The sequence below is a fragment of the Boleophthalmus pectinirostris genome, unplaced genomic scaffold (assembly GCF_026225935.1).
Source record: "Boleophthalmus pectinirostris isolate CB_2022bp ecotype Guang Dong unplaced genomic scaffold, ASM2622593v1 HiC_scaffold_6, whole genome shotgun sequence".
NCBI lineage: Eukaryota > Metazoa > Chordata > Actinopteri > Gobiiformes > Gobiidae > Boleophthalmus > Boleophthalmus pectinirostris.
In genome coordinates this window covers 32,599,695-32,624,666 of record NW_026571447.1, presented here as the reverse complement: position 1 = coordinate 32,624,666, position 24,972 = coordinate 32,599,695, and the positions used below count along the sequence as shown (strand labels likewise).

Genomic DNA, 24,972 nt, shown 5'->3' with positions numbered 1-24,972 from the left:
TGAGCATAATGTGGTCACCTCAAATGTTTTAGGGAGAGGTAACGTTAGGTTGGACACTCCTGCTTAAAAACAATGTTTAAGGGTTGTTAAAAGTATCAAAAATCGGACACTAATCGATACAAAAACTTTTTTTGAGCAGGTATCGATACTAAAAAAAGTTACATTCACATTACAGAAATTAATCTTTCCTGAATAGCTTTAGAATGATCTTGGTGTATCAGAATAAGTATAAGAGCACATAAATGAGTTTATCTACATGAACGAGAAATATAAGAAGACCAGATGGTAATTTAAAAGAAAATACTATGGGCCCGGTCAAGCAGAAGTAAACAACAAGGCCAAAAATTCAATGCATCTGATATAAAAATGTATTCAACAGATACATATGTACTCTAGTTTATGAAGCTGTTTACCTTTTTTCTGTACCATTTTTGGTTCTAAAGTTACATATGTTTTAAACAGACCATGTATGAAACATGGAACAAAAATTATTTCCCAAATTTCAAAGACCTGAAAATCATGTAAATAAACTGATGTATTTCATCATATCTTGTGTTATTCCATCTTTGAACTGTTGATGAAGGTACATGATTTTTTTTTTTTTAATGTATTTAAAATGATAAAAAATTTGCTTGGAAGGACTGACATTTTTTATAGAAATAGTTTCCTTTCATTTTGAAGTAATATTAAAGTATTCGGAAGAAAAAAGTTGACAAATTATGTAAAATCCTGCACCTTCTACTTGCTGCACAATTTTCCCTCTGATACTACTTTCCCTCCGTTACCATGACCTTTCTTAATAAAAAATCTCATTACTGAAAAAGTATGAGGTTTTTCAACCTAATCTTGTACCATATGGTAGAAAACTATATGAAGCAAATATTCAAACCAGTTTGTTAAGGATATGTAAGTGAGAACCAAGAGTTATCACTGTTTGGATTTATCGCCCAAAAAGTGCTGCATATTTCATTCCCTCCGTTACCGACATGAGTTTTAAAATTTTTTGTCAACAACTTGAAAGAATATCACAGGTTTAACTTTACCCTGTTGGAGTGTAACTCTTTCCTACATTTTGATACTTTACTTATTTCAATAGTCCCTCTAGTTTCTGAATAAGAGACATTTGAATGTAAAAAAAATCTGTCCCTGTTTCCCTCCGTTACCACTTGACTGGACCCTATGATTTAATGCTGAAAATGACATGACAAGTGTTTTTTGTTTTCATTATCAGTATCGGTATCAAGTACAGAGTCTATTCCTTAGTATCGAAATCAATTTTGAAATTTTAGTATTGTGACACTACTAACTTCATATTAGAAATGTCAAACTAAATAATCAAATATTTTTTTTATAAGTAGAGCATTTTTTGTGAGTTTTTGTATATCATTGGATAATCAAACGCTAATATATTTCTTCAGCTGTTTTCTTTGTCGACTTCACCAACAGAAAAGTTTGAGACATTTGGGCTGAAAAATGTACATATCTAATTGCAATTTTTCCTGACAAGCATCATGATAGTGATTACTTTTGGGATTTGTTTTAATAGGATTCTGTTCAAACTTCACCGTTTAAAAGTTCTATATTACACAAAATAGTTTCTCATGATGTTGTTTCCTCATCACAAACACGTCTGGACTTGTGTTTTGTTTCATTCACAAGTTTGTGTGACGCTGCTTTATTATGAAGTGGTAGTTTTTAAGTTAACGACGACCTTTTTCCTTTGTTTGGTCATTCCAGGGCTTTAATGATCCAAACCATTCTAGTGAAGGTGTATGGAGTTTAAAAACACAGTGGAGCGTTTTCTGTATAACCACATGACATCATAAGGTGGAACTGAGTGTTTTCTGTTTGAGAGAAGAACTCAGTCTAAATTTGCAGAGTTTTGGGATAAATAGTGTTGTAGTATTCGAGACTGGTCTTGGTCTTGAGACTGGCCTCAAGACTCGGACTCAAACAAACTGGGATCTTGTCTTGAGGGTGCTTGGACTTGGTCTTGTTACAGACTCAAGGTCTCACACTCGACAAGTGCGATCATATTTCATTCCAGCTGCTGTTGTTGTAATAAACGTGTACTGGTGTGCAGGACCACGCGGGGCTCCTCACTGCAGCCTGGGCACTCGTCTGGAGCCCACGGACGCTGCGCACATGTGGTATGAAGATAGATTCATAAAAACATTGAGATAAATACAATACCAGTCAAAAGTTTTAAGAACATCCTCATTTTTCCAGTTATTTATTGCAATTCAAGCTCTGCCACAACTACCTCAGGAACACAGAACAAGATGGTAAAGCTTGAAAACCTGGAGTGTCCAGCAGCACAGTCTCCAGACTTAAACCCATCGAGCTGGTTTGGGATGAACTGGACAGAAGAGTGAAGCAACCTACAAGTGCCACACATTTATGGGAACTTCTGCAACAGACTTGGGAAGAACTTTCTGAAGAATATTTGATTTCTGTGTGTGTTCAGCTGTTACATCTGCCAAAGGTGGACACTTTCATGAATCAAAAGTTTAAAATATGTTTTGGTCAACAGTAAAAAAACAGTTAAAAAAAATGGAAAAAGTGTGGTGTCTAAAGCTTTTGACCAGTAGTGTATGTGCCAAAATAACTCTAAAATACAAATAAATGTCTAACATTACAAGGATTTTGAATGTGGTCTCGATGTGGCCTCGATCTGACCTCGATCTGACCTCGATCTGACCTCAATCTGACCTCGATGTCTCCTCATCTGACCTGGCCAATCTTGGTCTCCATTGGTCTCTCGATGTGGTCTCGATGTGGTCTCGATTTGGTCTCGATGTCTCGATGTGGTCTCGATGTGGCCTCGATGTGGTCTCGATGTGGTCTCCATGTGGTCTCGATTTGGTCTCGATTTGGTCTCGATTTGGTCTCAATTTGGTCTCAATTTGGTCTCGATGTGGGTCTCGATGTGGTCTCGATGTGGTCTCGATGTGGCCTCGATGTGGTCTCCATTTAGGCACAATTTGGTCTCGATTTAGTCTCAATTTAGTCTCGATCTGACCTCTATGTGGCCTGTATGTGGCCTCGATTTGATCTCAATCTGGTCTCGATTTAGTCTTGATTCGGCCTCGGTCTGGCCTCGATCTGGTCTCAATCTGGCCTCGATTTGGTCTCAGTTTAGTCTCGATTTAGTCTTGACTTGGTTTGTGATGAGGAAACAACATTATCGTCACATCTCCCTTAAAAACGGGCCCTTTAAGAAAACTTATATACATATAGACGACTTAAAAACAAAAAACCTGAAACATGAACTGACAATATAAAAGTACAGAATAATCACTCTTCAAAACATGCTTGTAAAAACCGAACAGAGACTAAACTTCCAGCCTCGTGGAACGCTCATGGGGGGGGGGGGAGCTAAATTTATCAAGAAAAATAAACCTCCAGCGTGTCCGTCTGTTTCCACGGCAGCGGTGTTCGTGTTTACCTCCGCATATTGAGGCGCATTAAGGAGGAGGAGCTTATGTACGGGGACAGTTGTAATCCACAAAATTGCTTCTCCCTTTCTCCGCGCTGGTCCCCGTAAGCCTGTTATCATGCCCTGTTGACACACACAGATTTATCACAAACGAAATGAGACGAAGGGAGCGGGCAGGAAATGAGTCGGAGGGAAAAAAAAATAAAAAAATCCCGGAGCGATCTGTCCGCGGAGTGAGCGATGGCTGACAGGAGACACATAGGGCACTTCATAACGCGATCAATTAATCTATAAATGTAATCAGCGACAATCAATGGCTGCCGTTTCACTTCAGCCCACATCTTTAGTCATCCTCGAGTGTTTCAGAAGACGGATGAAACAAACTCCAGACCAGACGGGCAGTATTTCAAAAATCAAGGAACCTTTAATAGCAACGGAATACAAATAAAAAGACATGACAAATGGTGATAACAATTACCATTCTTTCTTTTTTTTTTTTTTTCTTTTTCTTTTTCCAATAAGACAAAATTAAAAAGTACAAAAAAATACAGCTTTTACACGGAGCAGTCGATAAAAAAGCACATTTGGGGGTTTCGTGTTGTGTACAGTTTCGTTTTACAGAGAAAACACGGTAACACTTTAGTTTAGTGATCACATATGAATTGCTAACGTAGTAAAATGTATACAGTAAATTTTGGTAGTATTTGTGAAGTACTTACAAGTATTTTTTTGCTGTATGTACAAGTATTTTTAGCCAATACACTCATTTTCCCCTTTTAAATGTTATTCATTTGCATCATTACCAATGTGTTACATAACCGTCCCCTTAAAGTTAAACTATGTAACATTCTAGTTGAGGGTCCACCAAAAGCTTGTTGCCGTGAACATATTCTAACTTGGCTCTGAGTGTTCCTTAGTGTTGCATTTATCATCTCCATGGAGACAAGCAAGCAAGGTCAGATCTGCGGAAAGGTGATCCTGCTTATAGTAAGAATTCATGTTTTTCCAGGCATTTTTTGCATTTTTAGCAACTACAACATTTGCGATCTGATAAATGCAAGATGGATATGTTTAATGCCATACTGTGGAACATTCTTGGCAATATAATTTCCATGGAGACAAGCCGGTAACACCACCAAGGCCAAGTTACAAGTCAGATCTGTGGAAATATTCAGTTTTTCCAGGCATTTTTTTTGCAACTAAAACACTAGAAATTCGATAAATTCAAGACGAATATGTTTAATGCCATACTGTGGAACATTCTTGGTTGTATAATTTCCATGGAGACAAGCTGGTAACGCCACCAGGCCAAGTTACAAGTCAGGTCTGTGGAAAGGTGACCGTGCTCACAATAAGAATGCATGTTTTTCTAGGCATTTTTTTGCAACAAAAACACTAACAACTGGATAAACACAAGATAGATAAAGTTTAATGCCATACTGTGGAACATTCTTGGCAATATAATTCCCATGGAGACAAGCAGGTAATGCCACCAGACCAAGTTACGAGTCAGATCTGTGGAAACCCTGCTCACGGTAAGAATGCATGTTTTCAAGGTATTTTTTGCAAGGCATTTTTTTTTTTTTTTTTTTGCAACTAAAACACTAATGATTGGATAAATGGAAGATAGTTCAAGTTTAATGCCATACTGTGGAACATTCTTGGCCGTATAATTTCCATGGAGAGAAGTAGGTAACGCCACTGAGTCAAGTTATAGGTCAGATCTGTGGAAAGGTGACCCTGCTCGCAGTAAGAACGCACGTTTTTCCAGGCATTTTTTGCAACTAAAACACTAGTAATCGGATAAATTCAAGATGGATCCGTTTAATGCCATGCTGTGGAACATTTTTAGCTATATAGTTTCCATGGAGACAAGCTGGTAACGCCACCAGACCAAGTCACAAGTCAGATCTGTGGAAAGGTGACCCTGTTCCCAGTAAAAAATACATGTTTTTCAGGCATTTTAGCAACTACATTTGCAATTGAATACATACAAAATACGTTTAATGCCATACTGTGGAACATTCTTGGCTGTACAATTCCCACGCAGACAAGCAGGTAGTGAACCCCGCACCAGAAAAGCAACATTTAACACCCATTATAAACACTAAATACTAACGAATAACCAGTCCATCAATTGTCTCTTAGTTAGCGATTCATTTGTTGTCTCTAAACTAAAGTGTTACAAAAAATAAAAAAAAAAAAAAATCTTGGCATCAGTCACAGCGCGGCAGTCGAGAATAAAGCACTCGGAAAAACATAAATTATAAAGCACTGCAAAAAGAACAGAGGAGGAGAATCCTGAAAAGAAAAACCAAACGAAATCCTTCATGCGGTATTTGCTGTCACTGAGAAATACACAAACGTGACGCCATAAATTAGTAAGTCTTTTCTCGGCTACATATTTATATATTTATACTATGTACACAGAAAAGGGGTGGTCTTTGAATGCTGTGAGATGTTAAGGCTTCGTTTGAACCACAATTCAGAAAAAGTTGGGACACTTTTAAATGCAAATGGCGATAGAACGCGTTGGTTTATAAATGTTTTTAGGTGTTGAAGCCGATATTAATCTTTTATGACAAATCGTTTTGAATTCGGGAAGTAGGACAGGCAACAAAGAGCGAGCTGTGATTGTTTTTGAATAAAAGGAAAGTCAAAATTTGTATTATTACGGACAACTAATATGTCAAATTTAACGGGCCCAAGTTAAACTATTTTCTAATTTGTGTTATAAAGTTGTTTCTTCGTCAAAAACAAACCTGGAGTTGGGTTTTGTTTCGTTTCGTTCACACGTTTAACGCACAAACTCTGCATATTTAGAGTTTTTCCTCTCAAATGGAAAACACTGCTCCACCTTATGATGTCACGTGGTAATACAGGAAGTGCTCCATTGTGTTTTTAAACTCCATACACCTTCACTAGAATCATTTGGAGAATTTTAGCCAATCTCTACTGAATTAAAAGGTTAAAGAAATGCAAAAAAATGTAAAAAGAAATGCAAAACCTTTGGACGCACCTCCAAATCTTGGACTAGACCTTATATTTGGATGAATTTCCTCGACTAAAATCTTCCTAAAAATGTAAACATGCAATAAATGTCTGTAAATAAATGTAAATGTGCAATAAAAACATCTGCAAATTACCGTTTCTCTGTCCTAACCTTTACCGATTTGTCGCCGCTGTCGCCTTCCCATTTGACAATTTTATTTTCGCTTGTCTGGCTTGAAAATCACAGCATTCTGTTCTACAAGTGTCCCAACTTCTCCTAAATTGGGGTTGCGTTTGTGGCCAGTGTGTGTGCGAGACTCAGAGGAAGAAAAATGAAACGAAAACATCAAGATATTGTTTGTTTAACCTTGCGCTAGACCTAGTACTTTGATCCTGTGAATTGCTATAAAAGCTATTTGTCTGGATTCAGGGGGAGGACTTGTGACGGCGTCTGTGTCTCACGGGGGAGTCGACGTTTAGAAGGAGAGAAACAAGGGGGGGGCTACCAAAGTTAAAAACAACATATTTTGGTAGGCGTGTAAGAAATCCAAGTCGGTAAAAGCTTTTAACGCCGACCTGAGGGTGGGAGGAGGTCGGCGCTGTGGCATTTTCATGAAACGACTGGAAATCTTTTAAAAACTGAGTCTGAACAGATTGTGTACTGTACGTGTCGGTGTGTGGCACTTTGATTTTCGGGTATGAGGAGGAAAAGAAAAAAAAAAAAAAAAAAAAAAAATGAGAAGCTGTGTTACATCACTTCGGTATTGACCAAAAACGGTTGAATACGATTTTTTTGCGCAGTGCCTGTTTTGCCACGTGCTATGCCAATGCAACTGTGTGGGTTTATGTCAGAAGATGGCAAAGTTGTCAGGTATGAGGTGTCTTGTGCGCAGTTTGGCTGTGGGAGTGAGCATAATGAGAGAGTGAAGCGCGTGGGAGACGGAGGAGAAAAAAAAAAAGATTTCTCTGCATTCTCCTGTATATATGCTGCAGTGTACACTTTGTCTCTTTGGAAAATACACTAGAAAGTCCAGCATCTTCAACTCGCTCTCATCACGGACAAATTGCTCGGTTTATACGGATGCTACGACCCTCGATAGGAGTCAGGGGAGTCGAGAAATCGCAAGTTTAAAAGGTGCAAACTTTTCCGGTGGAGGGTCCGCCACCTGCTTTAGTCCACGGAAATGTCATTGCTTCGTCTGGACCAAACGAAATCAAGTGACATGTCAGAAAGCCGATTTTTCTAGGTATTTCTGAGCAATAAAACTACCCGCACTTGATTAAATGCAAAGTAGATCTGTTTACACTGTGGAACAATCAAAGCAGAGCAATGAAATATCCATAGAAACAAGCAGGTGATGGACCCCTGACTCAAAAGTTGTGTACTGCACCTTTAAAGTGGAACTAAATCTACTAAATCAACCTTTTTTTTTGCGACTAAACTGTGCGTCTGGTGTTTTTTGAGTAAGGTAATCTAGATATGTTTGCATGTTTCTGGTCAAAAAGCCGTCAAGAACTGCAATTTCAAGTACTACGTGACATCACACAGAGTTTGATAGGAGTCAGAGGAGTCTAGAAATCAGAAGTTTAAAGGTGCAAACTTTTCTGGTGGAGGGTCCGCCACCTGCTTTAGTCCATGGAGATGTTATTGCTTCATCTGGAATGTTTCACAGTATGGCGTTAAATCTTTTTAACATGGAGACCAAATGAGACTTGTGAAGGTATTTGAGCAATAAAACTACCTGCAATTGAATAAATGCAAGGTAGATCTGTTTATACTGTGGAACAATCAAAGCAGAGCAATGAAATATCCATAGAAACAAGCAGGTGATGGACCTCTGACTGAAAAGTTGCGTAGTGCACCTTTAAAGTGGAACTTTTTGCTATTAAACTGTGTGTATGGTGTTTTTTTTTTGAGTACTGCAATCTAGATGTTTGCACGTTTCTGGTCAAAAGCCGTCAAGAACTGCAATTTCAAGTACTACGTGACATCACACAGAACTTGATCAGAATCAGATAAGTCTAGAAACCACACGTTGCGAGGTGCATTGTGAAACTTTTCCGGTGGAGGATCCGCCACCTGCTTTAGTGTCTGGAATGTGAAACATGGTCTTAAATCTTTTTATCATCATGGAGACCAAACAAAACCAAGTTACAGTCTGTTTTAAAGTCTGTTTTTGTACGTATTTTTGAGCAATAAAACTACCTGCAATTGATTAAATGCAAGGTAGATCCTTCACATTAAGCCATACTGTGGAATATTTGAAGAAGAGCAATGACATATCCATAGAAAACCAGCAGATGAAGGTCCCCCAATTGAAAAGTTACGTGGTGCACCTTTAAAGTGGAACTAAATCAACTTTTTTTTGCTACTAAATTGAGTGTGTGGTGTTTTTGAGTACGGGCATTAGTCCTTTTTTTTCAGTGCAATCTTGATATGTTCGCAAGTTTCTGGTCAAAAACCGTCAAGAACTGCAATTTCAAGTACTACGTGACATCGCACAGAACTGCCCCGATTAAAGCTGGGCGTTTCTGATCACAAATACTTGGCTGTAAGGTAAGAGTTTGACCAATCGCACAATTTTTTTTTTTTCTTCATTTATGTCCAGACTCCGCCCCTTTTCTCCACCCTCACTCTTTCGTCCAGATGCCGCACACTTTGGCAACTCTATTTGAAATGTGGTCGTGGGAGGAGTTTCGGTGTTAGTATTTTGTGGATTTTGTAGAAGTGGGCGATATGCTTAAAAAAAAAGATAACAAAACAAAAGTCACATGGTTTTCTTAAAGCCTAGATCACTATTTCAGTTTTGATAAGAGGTAACTAAAACCAAAATTCCTCTTCTGACCGTTCACCCTTCGCTGATTGGTTAAATCCACCTGTCAATCACTCAGAACTTCAAAAACTAACCAATAGGAGGAGAGGATGGTGAAAGTATAGAAGTCCATATATACCAAAAGCCACATTTTCATCACATCGCCCAGCTCTTGTTTTTTTTTTTTTGTATCCATGGTTTAATTCGTGAACTAGAAGAGTTTTACAGATATATCAGAGGAAGGCATCCAAAATAAGATGTGCTTTTGTGAAAAAAAAAACTTAAAACAATTGTAATTTTACATTGTCATAACATAAAGTCCGTTGAAACACCTGATTCTCACGTGTAAGATCAGTATGTCATGTTCAAACCGACAAAAAAAACAAAAATACAATGGATCAAATTACATTCTCAAGACAGTCTACTTCACCCTTTCCCCCCGCCTAAGTCCGTAAATTTCACCAACCCCGTTTTTGTTATTTACATTGGTCATAAATATCCACATTTCCACAAGAAAAATAAAGATGCTTACATATATAGTACACGGATACCTCACACCAAAATGTACACACAACACTTGTCCCGTTCGGCAGTTTCAAATTCACAAGTGCAAAAATAATACATTTGTGAGATCTACTGTGTCTGTCCGGTACGCCGTTTTTTTTACCCACACGTCCCCAGGAGTTACATTGTGTACAAGCTAAGGCCATTAAAACGACAATCCCTTTAAAAACACCGGCGTTCTACACGACAAGTTACATCCCGTCTCCCTCCGGTTCTTCTGCATCTGCTTCTTTCTGTAGGTCCGCAGTCCTCGCAACGGCAAAGCAATTCTATAAGCTCCGGTCGACTTGCGTTACGTCAAGTTACGGAGAACTGGAAATGTACTCCGGGTAACAATTTCGACCTTTTCAACTCTGACCCTTTAAAAGTGCACACGACAGCTTAGATTACTCGTGAAACTGAAACGGAGTTAAAGACGCATTGTGTAGGTTTTCTGGTGGAGGATGTACGTCAAATGCTTGTTGTTGTTTTGTCTGGAATGTTCCGCAGTATGGCTTTAAACCTTTCTATCTTCACGGAGACCAGACCAGACCAAGTTACAGGTCAGATCTGTCGAAAGGCGAGTCAGAATACCTCTTTTTTTAAAGTATTTTTGGGCTATAAAACCACCTGTAACTGAATAAATGTAATGTCGAGTTGTTTAATGCCATACTGTGGGACATTCCAGGCAGAGCAATGACATATCTATAGAAACACAGTGACACAGGTCAGATCTGTGGAACGGTGACCCTGCTCACAGTCAGAATGCTGTTTTTTTATTTTCTTTTGGTATTTTTGAGCTATAAAACCACCTGTAATTGAATAAATGTAATTGCGAGCGGCTTAATGCCATACTGTGGGACATTCTAGGCAGAACAATGACGTAGCTATAGAAACAGGCAAGTGACACAGGTCAGATCTGTGGAAAGGTGATCCCCTCAGAGTCCGAACGGCTTTTTTTTTTTTTTTTAAGTATTTCTGAGCTACAAAACCACTTGTAATTGAATAAATGTAATTGGGAGCTGTTTAAAGTCATACTGTGGGACATTCCAAGCAAAGCAACGACATATCCATAGAAACAAGCAAGTGACAAACCCCTAACCAAAAAGTTACACAGTGCAGCTTTAACATAATACTTACAATTTTACTACAAATCATTATAAAAGTGCATCATTTTACTTCTTGGTAGGACACTGGTATCACCTATGACATATGTATAGATAATAATCGTTTCCTAGCAACCAGTGCCGTTTACATGGGCCAAACTCGTCTAAATTGCACAATAGATTAGACTAACACAAATAAAACGCCAAAATGTTTATCCTGTTAGTTTAAGAGCTTAAACTGCCAGAAAAACAACGCCTTACTTGCGTGCAAATTGTTCCAGCAATTTGAATGGAATTTTCTGCGAAATGACATTGAGAAATCAAGTTTTGGACTCAGCTTTTTTCCCACAAACTGCCGCTACTTAAAGCTGCACTGTGTAATATTTTGAGTGGAGGGTCCAACACCTGATATCGCCAGAAAATGTTATTGCTTTGTCTAGAACGGGGTTGGGAAAACTTTTTGACGAAGGGTTCTAAAATTTGCAGATGGTAGTGGATTTTTTTGGTAACCCACCTCATAAGAGACAAAAATAACGTGGGATATGTAGAAAAAATATCGCACATTATCAAAATATCGCGTAATTATTATCATTACGACGCATTACAACAAAATATCTGTCTTTCAAGTCCCATGGTATTTGTTTATTTTATTATTATTATTATTATTATTCATTATTCCCCGGGCCTAGAATGTTCCACAGTCTAAAGTGAACACAAAGATCATCATCCTTAATCACTGAAGGAATGTTTTTGAGCGATAGAAACACCAGGAATGACAAAACCGCTAGTGTGGAATGTTTAAAGTCATACTATGGAACATTCAAGGCAAAGCAATGACATCTGCGCAGAGACGAGCACCTTTAACTGCTGCAAAACCGGTCGTGTGCACTTTAAAACGGAGCCGCCTCCTTTCTCTGTGACCTGAATTCTGCTCGGTAGAGTCTCCAAGTGGGTCGAAAGGTGGACTTAGGTAAATGCCAGGAAATATATTATTAGAAATGCTTCCACTAATGCATTTGGGAGAGCCAGCTTCCTCCTCGGCGGATTCCCGGTAATACACACCATACATAAACGTCGACAGCGTACAGTGTAGTGGCCACGGAGGAGGAGCCATTTGCTAGAGTGGCTCTCCGGTGACTCGTTAGCAGGATAAATTAACAGTCAAGAGACAATCGGGCCTTAAAGCTGCACCGTAAAGAGCCTGAGCTGGCCTGTTAAGTCAATACGGCTTCCATCGCTTCCAACATGGCTGCAACTTTAGACGTCTTCCAGATCAATTTACTACCTTTAATAACATCCGCTAATGGAAAGAAATGTTAACGCGCGGCCATTGAAAATCTATCTCGCTCGTACGCGGTCAAGGTGGGGTGTCGGGGGGCGTTATATCGGGACGATTTCCGACGAGGAGGCGGCGGAGGCGGCATTTTTCAAGTGACAGAGTTGGATTGTGCGCTGCAGGCGGATGGGAACGGAGTAAGTGGGGTTTTTGACACGTGGACGGCAGTAAAATACTCTCTCGATCTCGGTAGCCGTGACCCCGGCGTTGGCGCGGATAAATCACAACCCGCACATAAACGATCGCGAATAGGGGAGGAATCGCCGGCGGGAGAGAGGGGTACGCGGAGAGCGACGGGGGGAGAGAGAGAGAGAGGGATGGAAATATGACGGAGCGACGGGAGGAGGGGGGGGAAAGCCGCGTCATAAACGATAAGTGGTGGCAATCTGTTGGTGCGGGCTAAGAGAGCGACTTCACGGCTCATTACCAATCAGGCTCCTCCTGTCAGCGCCACTCTGAATAGACAGGCCTGAGTGGGAGAGGATGTATCTTTTCCTAGCTCCTAACTCCTAGCTCCTAGCTCCCTCCATTGGTTCGTCCCGTGACCCTGCGATGTCCGCCACACCTCACTCGCGTCGTCTGATCGTAAAACTTGTCCGTCCTAAAGTTATTAGACTGTTTTAAGTGTGTTCTTAAAGCTACCATGTGTAAATTTGTTTGATTATTTTTACAGATTGTATCTTTTAAGTGTAGATATTGACAGAAGAGCTGCGAGGACGGTAGTTTAGGCCATGTCCTTTCCTTTTCTCTCTCTTTTCTCTCTTTTGACCCTGTAAGGCCGCCACACTTCACTCCCTTAAGCCCGTAAAACTTCTCTACGCAATTTTTAGTGTGTTCTTAAAGCTGTTAAAGCCCATGTGTAAATTTATTTGATTTTTTTTTTTACCAGTGCCAGATGTAAAACCTGTTCCCCCTCCTCAGTTGCCTCGCGTTTGTTCAGGTTACTTTCAGACAGCAGTAACGTAGACAACAAATAGTGGTGACATATGGGAACAGAACAAGGGCGGGTCACCCAAAACTAATTACAGATGGTAGCTTTAAAGCGAAGATATTGACTGTAGAGTCGTAAGCAGGAGACAATAAGCCACATCCTTTCCTAGCGCCTTCCTCTTTTGACCCTGTGATGTCCGCTACACTTCACTCGCGTATGATCATAAAAGTTGTCCGTGCCAAAGTTATTGGGCCATTTTAAGTGTGTTCTTAAAGCTACCATGTGTAAATTTGTTTGATTATTTTTACAGATTGCATCTTTAAAGTGCAGATATTTACTTTAGAGCTGTGAGGAAGGTAGGTTAGGCCACGTCCTTTCCTTTTTGACCCTGTAACGCCAACACACTTCACTCTCTTAAGCCCGTAAAACTTCTCTACACCATTTTTAGTGTGTTCTTAAAGCTGTTAAAGCCCATCTGTCAATTTATTTGATTTTTTTTAAACCAGTGCCAGATGTAAAACCTGTCTCCCTCCTTCTTTACACAACCTTTGTTCGGGCTCACTTTCAAACAGTAGTAACATAGACAAAAAATAGTGGTGACAAATGAGAATACAACAAGGGCGGGTCACGCAAACTAGTTACAGATGGTAGCTTTAAAGCGAAGATATTGACTGAGCAGGAGACAATAGGCCACATCCTTTCCTAGCTCCTACTTCCTAGCTCCTTCCTCTTTTGACCCTGCGACGTCCGCTACACTTCACTCGCGTATGATCGTAAAACTTGTCCGTGCCAAAGTTATTCATCTGCTTTAAGTGTGTTCTTAAAGCTACCATGTGTAAATCTGTTTGATTATTTTTACAGATTGCATCTTTAAAGTGTAGATATTTACTTTAGAGCTGTGAGGAAGGTAGGTTAGGCCATGTCCTTTCCTTTTTGACCCTGTAACGCCGACACACTTCACTCCCTTAAGCCCGTAAAACTTCTCTACGCCATTTTTAGTGTGTTCTTAAAGCTGTTAAATCCCATCTGTCAATTTATTTGATTTTTTAAACCAGCAACAGATGTAAAACCTGTTCCTCCTCCCCCTTCACATAACCTTTGTTCGGGCTCACTTTCAGACAATAGCAACGTAGATAACAGATAGTGGTAACAAATGACAATACAACAAGGGCGGGTCACGCAAACTAATTACACATGGTAGCTTTAAAGTGAAGATACTGGCTGTAGAGTTGCGAGCAGGAGAGAAAAGGCCACATCTTTTCCTAGCTCCTCCCTCTTTTGACCTTGCGATGTCCGCCACATCTCACTTCCATATGATCGTAAAGCTTCTCTGCACCAAAGTTGTTATTTTTTTGTTTTAATAGTAGCAAATGTGCGGATTTTCATTGTAGAGCCGTGAACAGAATACGAAAAGCCACGTCCTTTCCTACCTCCTACCTCCTAATTCCTACCTCCTAGTTTCCGCACTTGGTTCATCTCATGACCCTGCGAAATTTGCCACCTCACGCTCATGAAAACAATAATAACTTTGACGCAGATAAGTTATTTTTTTAGTTTGAATATTAGCAAAATGGGTTTTTAAAGTGTAAATATTGCCATGGAGGAGAGTAGGATAGGCCACATCCTTTCCTAGCTCCTACTTCCTAGCTCCTTTTGACCTTGTGATGTCCGCCACACCTCACTTTCCTATGATCGTAAAACTTCTCTGCATCCAAGTTGTTATTTTTTTAGATTTAATCGTAGCAAATGTGTGTTTTCCCAGTGTGGATATTAATTGTAGAGCCCTGAACTGAATAAGAGGACAAGCCGCATCCTTTCCTAGCTCCTATCTCCTAGTTCCTACCTCCTAACTCACCTCACACTCACGAAAACTTAACTAAGCCAAAGTTTTTATGTTATTTTTTTAGTTTGATTATTAAAAAAATGGGTTCTTAAAGTGCGGATCTTGCCATGAGGAGGAGAGCAGGATAGGCCACAATCTTTCCTAGCTCCTATCTCCTAGTTCCTATCTCCTAGCTCACTTCACACTCATGAAAACTTATCTGCATCAAAGTTATTGTTATTTTTTTAGTTTGAATATTAACAAAATCGGTTCGTAAAGTGCGGATCTTGCCATGAGGAGGAGAGCAGGATAGGCCACATCCTTTCCTAGCTCCTAACTCCTAGTTCCTACCTCCTAGCTCACCTCACACTCATGAAAACAATAACTTTGGCTTAGTAAAGTTTTTTTTTTTTGCCAAAATAGTTGAAAAATTGGTTCTTAAAGTGCGGATCTTGCCCTGAAGAGGAGAGCGGGATAGGCCACATCCTTTCCTAGCTCCTAACTCCTAGCTCCTGCCTCCTTGCTTCTTCACTCGGCTCCTCTCGTGACCCTGTGAAGCCCGCCAACTTCACTCGCACGCTTGTAAAAAAAAAAAAAAAAAAAAAAAAGTTGTTATTTTTTTTATTTTTGTGAAACTACTGTTAGCTCCCCGAGTCCTCGCTCCTAAATCCTAACTCCTCGCTTCCTCGCTTGGCTCATCCCGTGACCCTGTGATATCAGCCACACCTCATTTCTGTCTGATCGTAAAAACCGCACCAAAGTTTTTCCAGCGCGCTCCCTAAATCAGCTCGGTTTATGCCGCCGTTGTCAACCCAGTTTTTATGTCATTCCAGGTACGCGCTGACAGCTTGCAAAGTGATTCTTAAGCTCGAGACGGCACCACCTGAATTTGTACTTTTAAGCGAAGACAAGTTGAAATTTAGTGTCCTCATTTTGAATTTCTTGATGTTGAAGACTCTTTTTTTTCCTGTATCAAACTACCGATCTTCTTTGACAGCGCCTACAGAAAAGGTTTCCCATTGGAAGACTGCTTTCCCACCAACACAAATATATCCATTGTTTATGCGCAGATGCAGAAGTGACATAATCCTTCACCCTCCTACACTACAGTTCCTCTTTTAGTACGCCAGTCAAGTCCGTGTGAAGGCCCCAGTCATTGCAATAGGGTGAGCAGAAGCAGTGGGAGACGAGTTCATCTCTATTTCGGTGAGAGTTCTTTTTCTTTTCTCTTTAAGGGACAAGATTTGAGCCGAGATCCAATGATAAAACTTCCTCCGGTTCCTTCAGTCCATAATCAGGCTGCACTGTGGTGATTAATAACAATAGACTATTTGAAATCAATCGTAAAAAATAAAAGTGGATACATTTCTCTTCTCTTTTCAGACAAATCCTTACAAGGACTCTCCCCTCCTCCGCGCGATCGCTTTATACGTACACCGCAGTCCGTGAGATCACCGAGCCATCCCGCTGCGACTCCATATCGTCGTCGAGGTAGTCGCCGATGATGTGATCCTGGTCGTGGGGGCGCAGCTGCAGGATCGGGGCCCCTCCTCCGAAATGATCGTACCGCTCGTCTTCCTCCAGCTCGTCGAACTTTCTCCTCTCGGCGTCGTCCAGATCATTGCTGAGCAGGATGTCTTGGGCCGTGGGGGTGGTGCCGACACCTTCGGGGCGCCCCCCGATGGTGAGGGGCTGGTGGTGGTTGTTTTTCTCGCCGACGCCTTGGTGCCCGGTGCTCTCATTGTAAACGTAGATGGGCCCGTTGTTGTTGGCCCCGCCCACGCCGCCGGTCCCCGCCCCGCCGTTGGTGCCGTTTTTGCTGGACTTCTTCCCGCCCCCGAATATGCGCGTCTTCATGTCGCTGCCCCCGTTGGCGCGGTAACCCTGCTGCTGCCGGCGGCTACGGGTCACCAGCACGGCGATCAGAGCGGCGACCAGCAGGAGGGCGAGCAGGGAGCCGATCACAGCGCCCGCCACCACACCCGCGTTGGAGGGGTCCACGACGGGTTCTAAGGGAGCGGGAGACAAGGAGGAGGAGAGAAAAAACTGGTTTAGAAAAAAAGAAAAGAGACAGAATAAAAGAAGCTAAGGATAGTGCAGAAGTGTGAAATGTGAAAGTAAACCAAAACCTTTATGCAAAAGAAGCAAAAAAGAACCTTTGTTTTGTTTTGTTTTTTTCAGCTGGGGCTAGTTGACTAATAAAAATTCGTCACAGTAATTTACGTTGAAATTTAAATGAAATCTGAAAGCGAACTAATTGAAAAAAACAACATTTATCAATTACTATTAATGTTTTCCGATAGTGTTTTAAATGCCGGTACATTAGATTAGAAGTAGATTGTTCCAGATTGTGTGGGCCAGTACGAGCGCCCATATCATTCAAACGTAAATGAGTTTTTTTTTTAATTACATTTTCTTAATTGGCTGAAGCAATGATTGAAATCACTGTTCAAATCAATTCATTACACGGCCTTTGTAAGCCCGTATCAGTATTCTATTAATGCGAAAATTTGGACAAGTATCATTTTTATCAGATGGTAAAAGCTATTGACAAAACTCCAATGCCGTTTTTACCTGGAATAATAAATTTTGTTGAGGAATTGTACTTTAATTCAAGCCAAAAAAGGTCAGACAAAAGTTAAAAGATGAATATTACGCTATTTTCTGATCTGTTATAATGTTTTGTTTTTAGAGTTTTGTTTTCTTTCATTCACACAACACAGAACTCCTGCATTTCTTCTCTCAAACAGAAAACACTCTGCTCCACCTTGTGATGTCATGGTAGTGCTCCACTGTGGTTTTAAACTCCATACACCTTATTCAGTATAAACATTTGGATCATTTACAAAAAATAACTTAAAGGGACAGTCTAGAACTTTGGACATAGGGTCTCATTTCCTAGTGAGCCAGAGTGTTGGAGACGTGTGGAGACACTTTTTTAAATATTCCATCCAGTCCTTGTGTTTGCAGAGGTCGCTGGTGCTAGGCTAGTGCAAGTCAATGGCCATAGTTAGCCTGACACTAAAAACAGTCTTACCCACTCCACAAAACACCCAAAATAAATCTATTATTACACCAAATTATCAATAGAATCATAGTAAAACGCATTTGAAAGATTTATGTCTGAGCAGCAGCAGTGAGTTGTACTTCCTTATAGAAAGCTGGGCAACGGCGGACTGATATATGAGAAAATAGTCCCTCCTCAACATGCAACAATTCACGCGATACAAGGTTAGTTTTACTTCAAACATTATTCTATCGACACAGACATTTACATCGATAGTCTGGTGTAATAATAGTTTTGTTTCGGGTGTTTTGTGGAGTGGGTAAGACTGTTTTTAGTGGCAGGCTAACTATGGCCATTGACATGCACTAGCCTAGCACCAGCGACCTCTGCAAATACAAGGACTGGATGGAATATTTTAAAAAGCGTCTCCACACTTCTCCAACACTCTGGCTCAATAGGAAATTATGTCTGTTTAACTTGAAAACTACCACTTCATGACTTCACAAGGTGGAACGGAGCATTTTGAGGTTTGGAGATGTAGACAGAATGAAGCAAAACACAACTCCAGTTATGTTTTTGATAAGTAAACAACATTATAACATGTCTTAAAGCTCAGAAGAGTCAATTTTGTGTAATATAGAACCTTTTAAGAGATGCAATTACGCTTCTGTTGAGTATATTGTGAGTGTGTTCGTGTGTGTAATTGTGTTTATGACATTTCTTCTACCCCTCAGAGCTGCTCGTGTCCTCAATCCCACAGTTATAAAAAAAAAAAAAAGTAGACTTGGTTTTGCTGTCTTTTCTAAGCCAGGATCTAGCTTTCTTTCAGTCTTTCTTTCTCTCTCTCTTTCCACACCACAAATCACAGACCAGCCGGTGTAGTGGGGGGTAAATGGTCGAAGCAAGGTGCACTTTGAAGAGGAGAGCCGTGTGCAGAAGGTGGAGGCCATGCAAGCGAGATAAATGATAGATAGATGGGCAGTGAGCGGAGAATGAGATGGAGGAGAGGAGATGGAGAGATGGGGTTGAAGATGGAAGATGGAGGAGGGGTTTCGGTTGACAGGGTGACGCAGCGGACTGACAATTCCTCCTGGAAGCGTCGCGTACGGACCAGAGAGGACGAGAGGGCAAAAGTTTGAGACTCCAATCAGCTCCTGTTAGCCGCAAACACGACTCAAGTGAATTCCGGTGCGATATAGCTGTCACTGTATCACACACAAGAGGCTCAAAGCGAAAAACAGCGATCGCACATGCAAGAAAATAAGACAACAGACTTCAGCTGACACAGGTAAAGCATTTTCAGTATTCAAAATGGGAAAAAAAATAGTGCAAGGATCCATTTTTCACCATTTTCTGATCTGTTACAGCGTTGTTTCCTCAACAAAATCAGATCCGAAGTTGTGTTTTGTTTCATTCGCACATGTTTAAGACTCAAACTCTGCATATTTAGCGAGTTCTCTCAAACAGAAAAGACTTGTGATGTCATGTGGTAATACAGGAAGTGCTCTAGTGCAACTTCACTGGAATCATTTGGATGAGATAAGCCCTGGAATCGCGGTCCGTGTACTATTCGTTCTTTTGAATTTCAATTAAAAACGAAAAACAATACGATGTGAAAACTGTTTATTTCATTATTCCGTTTTAGTGTCAAAAAAAATAAATGATTTTGACCTTTATTTACAATATTTGATTCAAAGTTTATTTCAAATAACACCAATCAAAAAACAGTCTTGGCGCCGTTTTCAATTTTGATATTTCATTGGATTACGATGACTTTGATTGGTCGAAATCTGTTTTTTGTTTGACATTATAACGGAATAATGAAATAAACTGTTTTCCATTTTATTTATTTATTTATTTTTTTCTTCGTTCTTAATTAAAATCCAAAATAACAAATGGTATGCAGACCAATTGCCAGTGGCGGAGTTAGCAATTTGGGCCCTCACTATCATGCACCATTTTTCTGTTTTTTTGTTTGTTTGTTTGTTTTTATTGTCTGTTTTTCATTGTTCTTAAGAAATGGCACATCTCTATTTATTTAAATTATGGTGGATTGGAAACTTGTCTTATTAGTTTAGTAGCCTACTTGTTAACCAGAACTGAAAATAGTTTTTTTCGCTACAATAACATTTTTGTTTACATCCATTACATATGATGATGATTATTATTTTTCTTATGATTATTGTTTAAAAGTACACTACTCTCATTTAATGTCATACTGAGAGAAAATCAAATTGCTCCGAGGTCTTGGTTGGGGGTCCTAGGGCAGCCGCCTACTTTGGCCTAATGATAGCGCCGCCGCTGCCAACTGCCAATCTTTATTGAATTAAAAGAAAAAATTTGTCTGTTAGCGGTGTGCAAAAATATCAAAATATCGATATATCGTACCGTTTAATGTGCTGATACAGTATCGATATTGTGGGCTGCTGTATCGATATATCGTCAAGAGTATTTTAGGTATATTTTCACTAAATTAGTTTGTGTAAGAGCTGCAGTTGTGTTGACATTTTCACTGTTTTGAGTAAAATGGATGTTTTTCACATTCACGTTTCACAAACTTAGTGGACTTTTAGTATTGGAGCCATCATTTATTCTTTTTTACACTGTACAGTATCGAATCGTATTGAATCGAAAGCTCACTGTATAGAAAAGCGTATCATATCGTGGCCTATGTATCGAGATATGTATCGTATCGGTAACTTCTTAACGATACCCAGCCCTAGTGTCTGTTAACATGAAAACTACAGCTTCATGACATCACAAGGCGCAAGAGAGAATTTTGAGGTTCGGAGATGTAGACGGACTAATAACGAGAGTAATAAAGAGTTACTCAAACGTGTGTGAATGAAACAAACACAACTCCAGGTCTGTTTCTAGGGAGGTGACAGCGTAGAAACATGGCTAAAAGCTCATAAAAATCCATACTGTGCAAAATAGGACTTTTAAAAGCGAATCAGTTTTGCATGTAATGAAAGTAGACTAGCATGCAAACATAATACACCATTGCTTTCAACAAACGATAAGCCTAGTTGTTGATTTAAAGTACATTATAAGAAGGTGAGGTCAAAGGATGAAGGTCAAACATCATCAGGTCTGCTTATAAAACAACCAAATTGCAAAAGTAAATTAAAAAAGAGTAAGCAATTAAAGGTTAATCAGTTTTGCATGCAATAAAAGTCGCCAAGCATGTGAAGATAACACACTACTGCCTTCTATAAAATCATTAGGTTTTATGAGCCTCGCTGTTGAGTTTAAACACATTTTCAGAAGGCGAGGTCAAAGGATGTCGTTCAAATGGATTAAGGTATTTATCTAAAATAAATACCTTAACCTAAACAGATCTAAACAAATGAAGACTGCAAGGTTTAAAAAAAAAAAAAAAAAAAAGTGGAAGTGGAAATTATCTGACAAAATGTGCAATTTAAAAAGCAAAAAGTGAAAAATAAATGTTATAAAATGATTACGCGTGGTGTTGATTTGCAGTAGGAGTAGAAGTTGGGGTCAGAGGATGCAGTTTCAGTGGATTGATACTAACTAAAATATGAAGTAAAAACAACCAAATAAAAATGAATTAACATGGTTATTTAAAAAGATTAGCAAATAAAAGATGCAAATTAAAAGGAAAAAAATTGTTAAAAGTTAATAATAATTAGTTTTGCAAAGGCCCTGTACCTGATTTTCCGCATATATTTAAGCAAAATTTGTCTCGCCTCGTCTTGTATAGATCTTTTGTTGGCAGCTCAAGGTCAAAATATGTTTAACGCCGCGTACTTTCTGCATCTAATTATAGAACGTTTCATTGTCCGATAATCCAGGAGTGCACCGTCAGCATGATAGTTGTTGTTAGTTTTACTGCGAAAGTAAACTCCACTCATGGTTTCTGAAAGTTTTAAGTGAACTCGATCTGTTTTTCGGTACCAAATCAGGTATAGAAAATCAACCCACGCAAAATAAATTAAGACGGACAAAAAATGATTATGTATTTTTACAAAGGTCACCTATTTTCGGACAACCACTTATATTATAATTGCTCTGGGAGTGGCTCAGGACCTCAATCACGAGTGGGTGGACAAGAAAATAAAAGGTTTTTGGCCCATTTTCTATGTTGTGTTTCAAATTTTTTCCCAAAAGTTTGACATCAACATCAGGTCACTCAAAGTACAATTTCCCGGAATACAGACCGACTACAAGTAGTACGTGAACATCTCAGCTTCCAACTACATTCCTCTGTATTCTGGTTGAGGATTTATAATTAAAAACAATATATAAGAGCGATAATTGGGTAAAAAAGACGAGGGATTTTCAAGAAACTGGTTCGTGGAAGCTTCGACCTCAACACAGAACTACAATAAAAGGTCTTATATTACTCTATTTTCTGTTTCAATGCCGTTTCCTGGTCAAAAACAGACCTGGAGATGAGCTGAAATTCATTTCATTCTCACATTTAACACACAAAAACCTGGATATATGGGCTGAATTCTTCTCTCAAACTGAAAACGCACCATTCTACCTTACATTTTCGCCCAAAGTTTGACATCAACATCAGGTCACTCGAAGTAGAATTTCCCAGAACACAGACCCACTAAAAGAAGTATGTGCACATCTCAGCTTCCAACTACTTTCCTCTGTATTCTGGTTGATTATTTATAATTAAAAACATCGTATAAAAGTGATAATTTGGTAAAAAAGACGAGGGATTTTCAAGAAACTGGTTCGTCGAAGCTTTGACCTCAACACAGAACTACAATAAAAGGTCTTATATTACTCTATTTTCTGTTTCAATGCCGTTTCCTCGTCACAAACAGACCTAGAGTTGAGCTGAAATTCATTTCATTCTCACATTTAACACACAAAAACCTGGATATATGGGCTGAATTCTTCTCTCAAACTGAAAACGCACCATTCTACCTTACATTTTCGCCCAAAGTTTGACATCAACATCAGGTCACTCGAAGTAGAATTTCCCGGAACACAGACCCACTACAAGAAGTATGTGCACATCTCAGCTTCCAACTACTTTCCTCTGTATTCTGGTTGATTATTTATAATTAAAAACATCGTATAAAAGTGATAATTTGGCAAAAAGAGGAAAGATTTTCAAGAAATTGGGTTGTGCAATCTTCGACCTCAAAGCGGAACTACAAAAAAAGCTCACATACTGCGCTATTTTCTGTTTCCTCATCACAAACATGCCTGGAGTTTCGTTTCATTCTCACACGTTTAACACAAAAACCTGCATATTTAGGCTGAATTCTTATCTCAAACTGAAATAACTCAATTCCACCTTACATCAGGATGTGGCAATACAGGAAGTGCTCCGCTTAAAGGGTTTTTGATCCATTTTCCATGTTTTCTTTTTCACATTTTTCCCCAAAGTTTGACATCAACATTAGGTCACTTAAAGTAGAATTTCCTGGAATACAGACCCACTACAAGAAGTACGTGCACATCTCAGCTTCCAACTATGTTCCTCTGTATTCTGGTTGAGGATTTATAATTAAAAACAACATTTAAGAGCAATAATTTGGAGGAATTTTCAAGAAACTGGGTCGTGGAAGTTTCGACATCAACACAGAACTACAATAAAAGGTCTTATATTACTCTATTTTCTGTTTCAATGCTGTTTCCTCGTCACAAACAGACCTAGAGTTGAGCTGAAATTCATTTCATTCTCACATTTAACACACAAAAACCTGGATATATGGGCTGAATTCTTCTCTCAAATTGAAAACGCACTTTTCTACCTTACATATTCGCCAAAAGTTTGACATCAACATCAGGTCACTCGAAGTAGAATTTCCCAGAACACAGATCGACTACAAGAAGTACGTGCACATCTCAGCTTCCAACTATGTTCCTCTGTATTCTGGTTGAGGATTTATAATTAAAAACAACGTACAAGAGCGATAATTTGGTAAAAAGAGAAGGAATTTTCAAGAAACTGGTTTGTGGAAGCTTCAGCCTCAACGCAGAACGACAACTGAAGGTCACATATTGGACTTGTGTTTCATTTCATTCACACGTTTAACACACAAACCTCATATTTAGGCTGAATTCTCTCAAACTGAAAACACTTTTTTTTGGAAGTGCTCCACTGTGTTTGAATAATAAAAGGTTTTTGATCCTTTTTCACATTTTCCCCTACGGTCCGTGGGCTAAATGCGGCCCTGACACAAATTTTTCTTGGCCCTCAGGCTTCCAGGTGAATTGGTCCAAATGAATAAAGATTTACTTTCTACTGCAAGTTTTTTGAAAATCTACCTAGATAAAGCTCATATTTAATATTTAGTGTGTGGATTCAAGGATATTAGCGTGAATAAAGGACTGATGGCTCATTCTAAAGTGCTAAACATGCACATATTTCAATTATTCACTGTACTAAGCACCAGTCTACGGCCCTCAACTGGCCTTCTGCTACGTCTGTGTTTAGATATGTGGCCCTTGATGAAGAATGTTTGGACACCCCTGCACTACAGGAAGAACGTGCACATCTCAGCTAACAACTATGCTCCTCTGTGTTCTTGTTGAGGATTTATAATTAAAAACAACGTATAAGAGTGATCATTTGGTAAAAAGAGAAGGAATTTTCAAGAAACTGGTTCACGGAAGCTTCTCAACTACGATAAAAGGTCACATATTACGCTATTTTCTGTTTCAATGCCGTTTCTTAGTCACAAACAGACCTGGAGTTGAGCTGGATTTCGTTTCATTCTCACATGTTTAACACAAAAAACCTGCATATTTAGGCTGAATTCTTCTCTCAAACTGAAATAACTCAATTCCACCTTACGTCGGGATGTGGTAATACAGGAAGTGCTCCACTTAAAGTTGTTTTTTCCATGTTTTCCCCAAAGTTTGACATCAACATTAGGTCACTTAAAGTAGAATTTCCTGGAATACAGACCCACTACAAGAAGTATGTGCACATCTCAGCTTCCAGCCATGTTCCTCTGTATTCTGGTTGAGGATTTATAATTAAAAACA

The 24,972-nt window shown here is 39.4% G+C and overlaps 1 protein-coding gene across 2 annotated transcripts in view; it reads right to left on the bottom strand.

Annotated features, from left to right (window-relative positions):
• The window catches only part of si:ch73-22o12.1 (nectin-2), a 529,204-nt gene that overhangs the window by 257,971 nt on the left and 246,261 nt on the right, over positions 1 to 24,972 (bottom strand). Inside the window, exon 7 of one of the 2 annotated variants that reach the window (XM_055163567.1) lies at positions 3,631 to 16,990. The exons of the other annotated variant lie outside the window; for it this stretch is intronic. Coding sequence (XP_055019542.1) covers positions 16,407 to 16,990 — 584 coding nt within the window. The 3' untranslated portion in view covers positions 3,631 to 16,406. Of the gene's footprint in view, positions 1 to 3,630; positions 16,991 to 24,972 lie in introns of those variants that run through there. 2 annotated transcript variants of the gene reach the window in all.